Here is an 11,844-nt window from a genome sequence, read left to right as displayed (position 1 = left end):
CAGGTAGATTTGCCCCACGTGTATTATTTTTTTTATTTTTTTTAAACAATATGGTAAAACCGATTTTCGACAATATTGCTAATAGATGTAAAATTTCCTAGATTCGCTCCTCTTTCAACTAATTCTCAATCTACCATCCACGTCAACACGGGTCTAAAGAAAATTTTATTTTTTTCCAGTTAGGCACAAAATCGTTAGTTAAATTGGCGATGTTATAAGGCAAAATCACCAATTTAACTACTGAGGTTACGACTTACAAGGCGTCATGGCCATTTGAATTGGCGAGTTTTCCGAGATTTCGCAAAACAAAAACTTTATGCTCAATAGATTCTTTGTAGGTTACACCACTACTTTGATTGACTACGAGTCTATGACCATTTATCACGACCACCTTTGCGAATTATGCATCAACAATTTTTTAATTATGTCTACATCGATTGGGAGAGAACTCGCCCATGCAAATTTTAAGCAATTGTGGTGTTCTATGCTGTTGTGGACGGTATTGCCAATTAATTGAAAAAGGGGTGTGTTTCGGAAAATTTGACCACTTTAAACATTATCGTCAGAAATTGCTCGGGAATATTCTTTACCTATTATGGTTGAAGCCTTGAAGGGTGAATACGGGTACAAAGGCATTAATAGTGAGGATTGAGGGTGAAAACATGGAAAAATTACAGGATCAATCGAGCGAGATTCCAATTCCAACCCTTAACAATAATACGAATATTAATTTTATGATGACCATAAATATATACTTCGAGATTTCATCAAATATTTCATTTGATGATTGTTTTTTGTCTTTTTCCAAATGACAATGACAACTCAAAATTCTTTTCATTTTAACTTTTGAGATCATCTTTCCTTCGCTAAAATTTCTTTTACAGGTAGAGCCTTGAAAATCTCAACATTTTTCACCTTAACTTCAAACAAAATTTTGGTGATATTTGGTTGACATGAAATACAATGAGAATTATGACTTCCTAGGAATTGAAAGATTGTGGGGTTGTTTGTTTGACAAAAATATGGGAAGTCACATTTCCTAAGAAGTTCCACTTCCTACAAAATGGAGGAAATTGCTTACGTAGGTTCCCCTAGGTAAGTGGAACTTCCCATGGGAATTTATTTTCCATGTTTGACCAAACAATATCAGGTTGCGTTTGAATATCGGTAATTCATTTCAAATAGTTGAATTCAAATTCTGAATTTGAAATCTTAGAATTCAACTCCAAAATTAGTGTTTGGGAGACATGAGAATTTCAATTTCGGAATTTCAAATTCTACAGATGTGTTAGAGGCAAACTGGAATATCATTTGTGTTAAAATTTTCAGGAGTGGAATTAAATTATTTGATTAATGAATATTGATTAACTAATTAATAGCATCAACATCTGATAAGATTTGAAGGGAATCAAACCCTTACTAAAGATTCGCCCCTTAAAAAAGACCCTGAAATTGTGTCGATATAAATGTTCTTCGCCCCAAACAATGAAAATCAAACCCTAAATTAAAATCCACCAAAAAAATGTCCAAATTTGATATCTCAATGAAGAACAGGTGACCACAGTACCACAACTCCCTTCAATAAGGAATTTTTATCCTTCAATAAAATCGTAAGGATGCACCTTCAGGTTTTCATATTTTCTGCGTCAATGGATTTGTTTCCATGGTACAGTTTCCAAATTTCAGAATTTCGCGTTAATGATGGGAGGCTGCACATCTGTTGGTGGCGACGACAATTGAGGAGGAGGACATAGAGTGAGTTTAGGGGAGAGAGAGTTTAAGGTAGTAGATGTAAATGGAATAGTGAAGAGGGGATAGATCAAAGGTGAAGAGAAGAGAGAGTTGGCAACGCTTGGAGATCGAGCTAGGGGAGAAGAGAGAAAGGGGAGAGCATCACTTTTGGATTTCAAATGACGATATTTGAAAGTGGATTTCTAATGACAAAAATTGGACTTATTTTCCCTAAGTTTGGATTTGGGCCAAATCCAAATTTTTTTAATTTCCAAACAATATATTTGGGCCAATTCCATCATTTCAAATGAAATGATAGTTTCCAAACAGATCATCATTTACTTCCTAGGAAATGCTAATATACGGGAAAAACTTTTTCCTAGCAAATTCTACTTCCCACGGTCAACCAAACTACCCCTTTGTACTTGTAGGCTTGTAGCTGTACCCTTTTAAAAAAATATGTGTAACTATGTAAAGATTGGTTTGTTGCTAGCAAATGACTTGATAGTTTATACTTCCTACTTTCTGTTTAGTTGCAACGTCTACTGTTCATCTCAATTTTTACAATGCAAGGAAATATGTAGTAAATTACATTCATGCCCCCGTTTATAGATATAATTAGGGGGAATAGTGTGATATTGAATATGAATGAGAGTTGTTTGGTAAAGTGAAGTAGGTAAAGATTTCAATTATATATACGTAGTAGAAAGGTTGCAACTACAAAAAAAACATCAAAAAATAAAACGTTGCAACTAAAAGAAAACAGGGGAAATATGCAAAATCGACTTATGTTCAGGATCAGACTCAAAAGTTTTACTAAGGTTTTGTTCTGTTCAGCTTATTTCCACTTGTTTTAGGAAAAATAAGTTTAGATAAGTTAAGGGAAAATAAGGGTTGACCAAGTATAACTCATAACTAAAATAAGTTTTATAAGTTGAGATAAGATAAGTTCAGGAAAAATGAGTGAAAATCATGTGAATAGAACGCACCCTAACGCCTCATTCACTTCAACTTATAGGACCTTATTTAAATAAGTTCCAGTTCATATAAGTTCAAATAAGTTCCAATAAAGTTCTACGAAGTATAAGTTTCTATAAAGTCATATAAGTTCTAATAAGGTCTATACGTTCTAATAAGAATATTACAAGGCCAAATGAATAAAATATGTAATACGGAGTATTATGATTATAGTATCATTATCGTATATTTTTTATGTAGTTATATTAAATAATTATATTGTTATTGTTATATAGAAATAATTTATGGTTTCTAATTTACACTTAATAATTATCGATGATATATTAGTACAAATTATTATATTTATCAAATAGCTAATCACAAATATTTTACAAACGAGTCGAAGGGTCTTTGAAAATAAAAGTATTAATTAGTATGGAGTTGTATTTTATGTTAATAATAACATAAAAGATATAATTATTGCAATCAAAACTATTATAAATATGCCAATTGCTAAAAGTTTTAAAATAATCTAACGAACTTTAAATAAGGTCTAATAGGGTTCAATAAATTCTTATAAGGTCGTATAAAATTCTATAAATTAAATAAAATCTTATTAATTCAGATAAGTTTAGGCCTTATAAGTTAAGAAAACACCCTCTAAATTGAAAGTCAAGTTTTATACATCGGGATATTATACTTCATCATCATCATCATCATCATCATCATCATCATCATTATCATCATCATCATCGGGCATGAAGCCTTATTTGTGTTTGTCAATTGATAAATTGATAATGGAGTGGTGAATCTATTCTAGTGGTCCTGTATGGCCCAAGTATCCGCCTGCCTATGATTTATGAGGCCATTTGTCCTACCCTTGTAAGGCCCAACTCTGTTCAATTGTAAGTTCGACCCAAAATATAACTACAACTACAACTCGGTATCGTTTTTTGTTTTCAGTTTTTTGTTTTTTACAAAACTGAAAATCACAAAAAGTAGTTTCCAGATTTTTTTTTGCCAGTTTTCAAAATCAATATGATTACTATAAATATGACTATTTTTTAGTTAATGGCTCAATCAAATTACATGACTTTAATACAAAAAAAAACCAAAAACTGCAAACTGATAGTGATACCGAACGAGCCCTAACATTTTTGCCCATTGTTGAAAACTTGGAGAGTCGTAGTTTTCAAATAATGCTTTGTTCTCTTCGTTATTCTGCTTCGGTCTGATTTTTCAAGTTTCTATTCTCGTGTGAGTTTATTTTTCTCACCAGATTAAAAAATTTCGAGTATGCTCTTAATATTTTTTGTGAGTGTTTTTAGTTTTCCCCTTTATTTTAATCTGATTTTTTTATCCGATCTAATAAGTATCGGCTACAAAATAAAAGATAAAGTAAAGAGATCATAGGTTAAGGGTGTATTTGCTTCATTAATGACATAGGGCCACGGTGACAAATTGCACGTTTAATACTTTAATTGGGGTTCGTTTGGTATGTTACCAATGTGCCACCATCTTTCCTTAGAATTTACTTTATAAAATACTTAGTACAAATAATATAAGCCAGTTTGCTAAAGAATAACCAAGGTCGCCGTCATGTTGTGTCAAATGCCCACTAATTGAACATACCACGTATTTTCTCTATCTCTTTTTATTAGCCTCTTATCAATTTATCCCGTTTTTAAATTATTTATTATTACAAATGCTCATAGGAGATCATAACTTTACTTTCACATAAATAAATTTGGCCCCATCAATTTATTTATTTCCTCAATTTCACTCAGCCAACTCTTAATAGAACATTTTTGATGCATGAACACACAATTAGAGACGGAGAAAATACATAATTGGAATATTACACAGAATTAGAGGAATGTTTTTCTTTACTCTGCATTATATTGTTTCAATATAAGTTGAAGGGTATATATGGATGAAAATTATTTTGTGCATCCAAAATCACAGTAATATGAATGATTTTTCCGTTTGAATTATACACGTATGAGGCTATGATATACTTATTTGTATGCTCCTCCTAGCACGCCCTTTACGAAAATTATCTTCTTGTACCGTGAACATCTTTGTCTTACTATATAATTAGCAATATATGACAAACAACTAATAGTTGAAAACTTTAATTCTCAATTGAATGTAGATTTTGGTGATTACGTACATGAGCACATTGAATTGATTTGAAAACACAACATTAGGTCATTCTTAGAGAAAATTAAGTGTCTTGGATGACAAACAAAAAAAATACAAGTATTAGTCAATTTACAAACCAATTAAAAATCCAATTAGTGGGGCCATAGTTATGATGAACAATAAGTATTAAATTTGGCACATTGCAAGGAGTCTTCATGGCATCCAATCCATGTACAGAAATTAGTAACCAACTAGTGTGTAGCCCGGGCGATGCCCCGGTTGCTACTTTGAATAATTAAAATTCGATTTTTTTTTTCAACTCAATATTTGACTAAGATACATGTAGACCATAAAAGTGAAAAGATTCATTAAGTTCATCAACTACACATGTACATTACCTTCATCATGCAAAGTAATTTTTCTAATATTTTAATTGTTTAATTCACGGCTTTCCTAATATTGTAACTGTTCTTTTTATTCTAATATAGTCCATACGAAATAAGAAGTAACATAAAAATTTAGTTGTTTTAGACTTCATGTTAACATGTATTATAAATTTACGTGCATGGATAAACAACAATTAGTGGTTGGTTAAGATGGTAATGAAACTTAACTTCTACACATGAGGTCTTGTGTTCAAATCTCATAGCATTAGTTTTGGTTGTCTATGACATGGCATAACACTTTGTGAGTGGATGATGTGGCGTAAAGGGGTACTATGTGGCACATATACATTTTTCACAACGCCTTTTAATATATTATATAGATATGACAAATTAGAAGAAGTTGCTTGGTCAAAACTCTAAAGTAATTGCTTCTCCTTTTAAATCATGTTTTTCTATTCCACTTTGTTTCCTCTCTGCTAAACAGCCAATATACATTGGGCCCATGGGGCCACACACACTACTAGCCCATAAATCATGGTACGAGGAGTCATTATCTTACAATTACTCAGTCCCGTTTGATATCGTTTTTTTTTCCAACCTTTTCTTCTGCCTTTTTAGAAAACTAAAAAGAAAAATATCGTAAAAAAATTATAGAAAATAGTCTTTAGTATTCTATGTATTTTCATTTTTTAAAATCAATATGATTATTATGTGATAACACATTTTGAGTTTATAATCCAGCTTAATCACATGATTTTGATTGAAAACTGACAATAACACTAAACTGAGGCTAACATTTTAACTTTCTTTTACTTGAGGTGGATAGAACAAGGTGCTAACTTATAATTTTACTTTCTTTTACTCCAGAATTCAGTGTTACTTGCCACATTTTGCCATTTTGGTCTCGTGTACGATGGAGCTGTTTCGCCTGGTTGGTCAGGTGAAGTTCACTTTCGCGTAACATTTTGTATTGAACAATTTGCGTAGGGAACGCACACATTTCTTTGTCGTGATTTTGTTCTTCATATAAACTTTGTTCATGTAGAGAATATTTCTAAACAAGAAGATGTAATAGATTTAACATGACTTTTATTTCTTTGAGAGAACATTTGCGGTACTTCACTTAGAGAGAGCCAATACATTACACACACAAACTTTGTTGAATTGGAACAATCTCAATTGTAATATAGCGCAACTCAATTGTTTCATAAGAGAGTCGATTAATAATTATTATAAAAGCGTATTACGCCTTGCAGAATTTATGTTGTATCTTATAATTCGTATATAATTTCCTCCTAGTATTTCTAACAAATTTCTCCAAGCTTGATGACCATTAATTGTTGACTATAACTCGATCTTGAAGTCATATTCTCAAACTAAATAAAAAATATAATCTTCTTTGGAATTAGAATAGGGATTGGTGCATGAAACTAACTAAAGGGTAATGGTTTTACAAAACCAATAGCTATTCCCTATTTTAGTTCATAGATTACATAAATACACGAATATCGTCCACTAAGTCATGTAAGAGCATGTTTGGTACATCACTTTTCAAGTGTTAGAAATGGAATCAATTATTCCGTAACTAATTTCATTATCTATTGTTTGGTATGAGAGAAGGGTAACACACTCCATTTCCAAAGGGTAACCATTAACATCAATTTGTCACCTCTCCTAACATTGTGGATTTGTGCACTAGTGGAAAAAGGGTCATTTGCATCGCACTTTTAAGCACATTTGCGTCGCACATCGTGCGTGGCAAAAGCTCTCGACGCAAATGACTAAAAGTCATTTGCGTCGCACATTTGTGCGACGCAAATGAACCTTATTTGCGTCGCACATTTAGCAAATGTGCGTTGCAAATGACTTTTCAGCACCATGCCTGAAAAGTTATTTGCAACGCACATTAGCTAAATGTGCGACGCAAATGACTTTTCAGCACCATGCCTAAAAAGTCATTTGCAACGCACATTAGCTAAATGTGCGACGCAAATGACTTTTAGGCGAAAAAAAAAAAGTCATTTGCCACGCACATTAGCTAAATGTGCGTTGCAAATGACTTTTTTTTTAAAAAAAAAATTCGTTTTTTAATATTTTAGTTACAACCCAATAAAAGGCAAATTCACCATAGATCACCCAACATGTTGATAACCTAACTACACTTTTAACATAAAAGTTTAAGTGAACCATAAACGAATGAGGCCCAAGATATCATTCAAGCAGATGAAAAAAACTCCATTGTCAGACCAAAATCAAACAAATTACAATATGAAATAAAAATAAAAATTTGAACCGAGAAAAAAAAAGCCGAGAAATTAAAATTGAAGCACACTAAATTATGAATTTACAGCGTTCGTGCGACACTAAGACAAACAGGGAGGACTTCTCCTGGACGCTTCAAAATTTCAATTACCAAATCAATTTGAGAGTTGAGATCATGCTTGGATAAGCAACTTCCCATGACACACGTAGCACGCAGCGTCAGCGTCAGCGTATTCAAAGACAAATGAGGGAACCATTCAAGAGTCCCAAGAGCAAGATCAAAGGCGACAATTCTCACAAGTTTAGCGGATTGAAGAGCAATTGTTACCGAGTTTGTTTCCCTTTCTCAAGTTTTAACTTTTCAGTTCTCCTACAATAAAAATTTAGAAATTCATTAATTATCTGAACAGCTTGTTTTCAGTCTCAAGAAATGATTCAAACCTACCCAGATCAACAAAAAAACTAACATTAGGTTCATATTTCTCACTAACTGCGCCACCTTTTTGTTTCTGGAATTGGATGTACCGCAATGTGCTTGCAAAGAAAGCTTCAGCAGCAGAATCTGTTGCCGCATTATCACTTTGCATCTCTGTAGTAATTAATTCCATTAGATCCTGGATTGTATTGACGGTGATTTGGTTGTTTCCCTTCTCAAAAAAATAGAGATACCTAAATATGATGGCAAACTCCAAACTTAAATATGCTGTGAATTATCATGGAAATTCAAACATCCAACACGGTCAGAAAACAAACTTTTCTAGCAAGTAGAGAGCTTACTTATTGATGATTTCAATGAACAGCATAACTAAACCACCAAAACCAACCAACCAATCGCCCCATGTACAGAAATGAGGTATCCTATAGATGGTTCAACAATACAGAAATGATACGACCAGCCAACCAATCAATAATATTTGGGATTGAAGATAAACAAATAGCACAATGCTCGTTTATATAGCTCACTTACTCTCGAAAATGATACGACCAACCATCCAATGATATTTGGGATTGAAGCAATCATCAGTGACTGCAATTAATTAAAAACAGGAAATCATAATTAAAAAAAAAATACAGTACAACAGACATTGTTATGACTTATGAACATCTGTTAATGTTCATATCAAGTAGGACCCTTTTTAAGAGACAACAATGGGTGACAATGACACAAATTCTATATGTTAAAAACCATCAATAAATTGCAGGAAAGGGATAAAATTTCATACCCCTTTGCGCCCAATGTATTTAGAAATCTGACCACTAGCAATTGCACCAACCATTGCTCCCACATTAGCCAATGATCCAAACAAGGAGAACTGCCACCTCCATCAATACAATCACAAGTTAAATGGAAAAACAACCAATCATCTGATATATGTTGTTGGGAATTTTACATAAACGCAAGTCAAAATCTAATGATCATCAAGTTACATGGGTGCTGAAGTATAAAGCAGCAAGACAAACTGCAATTCAGCAAGACAAAGTGCTTGTATGGAAATTTCCATATAAAGCAAGCAAATCATTCCAACTAAGAAACTACAATCATCAGGATATACATGCCATGGCAGACGATTATTAAAGAAATAACATAAATTGGATGTCTGGTATCTCATATCTCATAAGGTTGGACCTCAGCTCAAAATAACCCCTAGAAAAATCAATTTTTCCACAGAAACAGGAACACCAATCAAACTTCCACCATGTTTACATAAATCAAGCTATTTAGTCTTAAGAACGAAAATGGAGACACAATCGTCAACCATTCATCATAAATCCAGTTCAATTTCCACTCAAAGTCAAGTTCAATCACAATAAAACAGAATCAAGAACATTAATCAAAAAGTAAAATGAGCAAACTCAATAGAATTCAATCGAAAATCCAAAATTACATAAACTGAAGTTCAAAACCCTAACTAAATGAAGAATGAAGGAGACAGATGGAAGCATTACAAAATTCTCACCTCCGACTAACAGTCCCGCCTCCTTCCTCCACCTCGCCGCCGTCAATTTAGTTTCTCCAGAAACCTCCGCCGTCAAGCTTCCCTTTCCAAGGATTTCGAAATAGATGCTTCGATTGCGACAGTAGCAAGGGTGCGACGCCGGCGGTTTCAATGACGCTTCCACCTCCGACACCCTCCTCCACCTCTTCTACGACCCCGATTCTCCCTCTTCCGTTGTCGAAACCTATCATAAAGAATTGAAGAATCAAAAACTTAAACAAAAGTGAAAGTTCTAAAACCTAAAAGAATTGAAGAAAGGAGGAAAGAGATGGAAGACTTACCTCATTTACAAACCGAATTTTTTTGCAAGAACCTTGCCGGAGGAAAATTTGAGCGGTGAGGTTGAGGAGAGAGAGGCAGAAACTGGATCGGGTTTGAGGAGAGAGGAAGAAGCAGGGAGTTTAGGAGAGAGAGAGTATTTGAGGAGAGAGGTAGAATTAGGAGAGAGTGTGTTTGAGGAGAGAGGTAGAAACCCATTGACACGTCCGATTTTTTTTACCTCATTTGCGTCGCAGAATTACTAATCTGCGACGCAGATGACTCTTAGAGTCATCTGCGTCGCAGATTAGTAAATCTGCGACGCAAATGAGGTAATATTTTGCGTCGCATTATTACTAATCTGCGACGCAAATGACTCTAAGATCATCTTAGAGTCATCTGCGTCGCAGATTAGTAATTCTGCGACGCAAATGACTAATTTTAATGCTTAAAACTGTCAATTGCGTCACATGTTTAAATGTGCGAGGCAAATGTGGTGATGCAAATGATTGTTTTTCCACTAGTGGTGGTAACAAAGTGTCACCCTCCTCATTCCCTAATTTACACAAAGGATTTGTTTTCCCTAGGTATACCAAACAACAAATAATGATAACACTTACTATTACCATTCCTCCTTATTAAATGTTTCTAATCCATTTCCTTTCCTAGATTCATACCAAACATTCACTAAATCGAATATTTCGTATAAAACAATTGAAAACTAGTTGTAATTCAGCAAAGCCATACTCGGTGTGGATGAGATATGTCATACTTCGTATGATTTAGATGAATATCCTCTACACATCGTTTAGTTGTAATATCAAGAAATTCCGAGGTTTCGCGAAATACATCAAATACCCGGGCTTTTAAGTTTTCAAAGTACATAAACTATCCCTACTTTTTAAGAAATGTACCAAATATCCAAATATTAAACGATTATTTAGTTCTCCGTTAGCTATAAACTTAATTTTAACCAAATACACATGTTTAAAACTTAATTCACCACCTACCATTATGTTTAAAATAATCTAAATGGCCCTATAAACTTAACCATATGCCCAATCTCTGTTGTAACCTTTTGGTAGCAGTTACCTCGGCACCTAGTCAAAATTTTGATGCATGGTCCTTATTTTAATGCTAAATTAGTATGGGCCTGTGCTAATGCACGAGATTTCTATAAAATTAGGAAGTAAATAAAATAGAGTATTAGATTTAAAACATTTACTCTATACATTATAATGGTAATAATACAAGTAAAGTGCAGTTATGAATTAACACATCAAGGATATATCCACGTCTATATAAGAATATTTTTTTAATGATGTTAGACAATTGAAATGTTGTTAGTTGCCTAAGATAAAATGTCATATTCTAATAATGTAGCGTAAGTTATAATTTGTATGGTTTAACCATTTGACTAAATTTACCTACTTTTTTTTAATTAAATTGATTAAATATACATCAAATGCAGAATTAGAAAATGGCATTTTCTATGTTTGTTAGATTGATTCAATTTATTTCATTAGTTTTGAAGATTTGTTTCGAAATAGTATGTCATTATATTTATGTTATTCAAACATTCTAATGATATACAACCTGATTTTTTTTTTTTACTTTTCTTTAGGTTTTCCTTATTTGTTTGTATTTAATTATATTCCATTTATTTAATACTAACAAAATTTTCTGTTTCCTTTTTGGTGAATGGTTATATTTTTTTTTTTGCTATTTTGAATTATCCTTTTTTATTCTTGTTGGATTAGTGTTTGATTAAAAATGTGAATTGATTAGTTGTCTTTTAAGTGGATATGATGTGGCTATTGACGTGGCATAGATGAGAAGGAAATATTAGGGATTTGCTCACTTCTCGTTAACCATCATTTTGCTTTAATTATATATATTAATGACCTAGATTAAAAATTATAATAGTTATAATTTTGTTATAGACATGGTAAAATTATCCTAAATTAAAATATGATTACAGTTATATTCCTTATGCCACCACACTTATCTTGTTTGCATCTATCACGGTGCCCACCGGTTCTAAACTCCCAACGTACTTTTAACCTAGTTGTACATGATGAAATGATAAAACTAATACCCCTCCGTTC

General features: G+C 32.9%; 1 protein-coding gene across 6 annotated transcripts; it reads right to left on the bottom strand.

The window, feature by feature from the left end:
* Nucleotides 1-7,428: 7,428 nt before the first annotated feature.
* LOC110792249 (vacuolar protein sorting-associated protein 35B-like) lies at nucleotides 7,429-9,924 on the bottom strand. Of its 6 annotated transcripts, none has more exons than XR_008926194.1 (7): nucleotides 9,760-9,924; nucleotides 9,440-9,662; nucleotides 8,705-8,794; nucleotides 8,449-8,508; nucleotides 8,259-8,339; nucleotides 7,949-8,150; nucleotides 7,429-7,851 (listed from the first exon to the last, which is right to left on the bottom strand). XR_008926194.1 is itself a non-coding variant. In XM_056834878.1 (6 exons), the coding sequence occupies exons 3-6, from the start codon at nucleotides 8,756-8,758 to the stop codon at nucleotides 7,835-7,837; spliced, it is 333 nt and encodes a 110-aa protein (XP_056690856.1). In that variant the 5' UTR covers nucleotides 8,759-8,794; nucleotides 9,440-9,662; nucleotides 9,760-9,924; the 3' UTR covers nucleotides 7,429-7,834. The 6 variants fall into 6 exon arrangements, 2 of the variants coding, with proteins under 2 accessions (XP_056690856.1, XP_056690857.1); XR_008926195.1 differs by having other exon boundaries at nucleotides 7,949-8,128; XR_008926196.1 differs by having other exon boundaries at nucleotides 7,949-8,070.
* Nucleotides 9,925-11,844: the final 1,920 nt, after the last annotated feature.

This window comes from Spinacia oleracea, chromosome 1 (assembly GCF_020520425.1).
Source record: "Spinacia oleracea cultivar Varoflay chromosome 1, BTI_SOV_V1, whole genome shotgun sequence".
NCBI classification, from domain to species: domain Eukaryota; kingdom Viridiplantae; phylum Streptophyta; class Magnoliopsida; order Caryophyllales; family Amaranthaceae; genus Spinacia; species Spinacia oleracea.
Note: the sequence above shows the minus strand (reverse complement) of the source record. Positions and strands in the feature narration are given on the sequence as shown.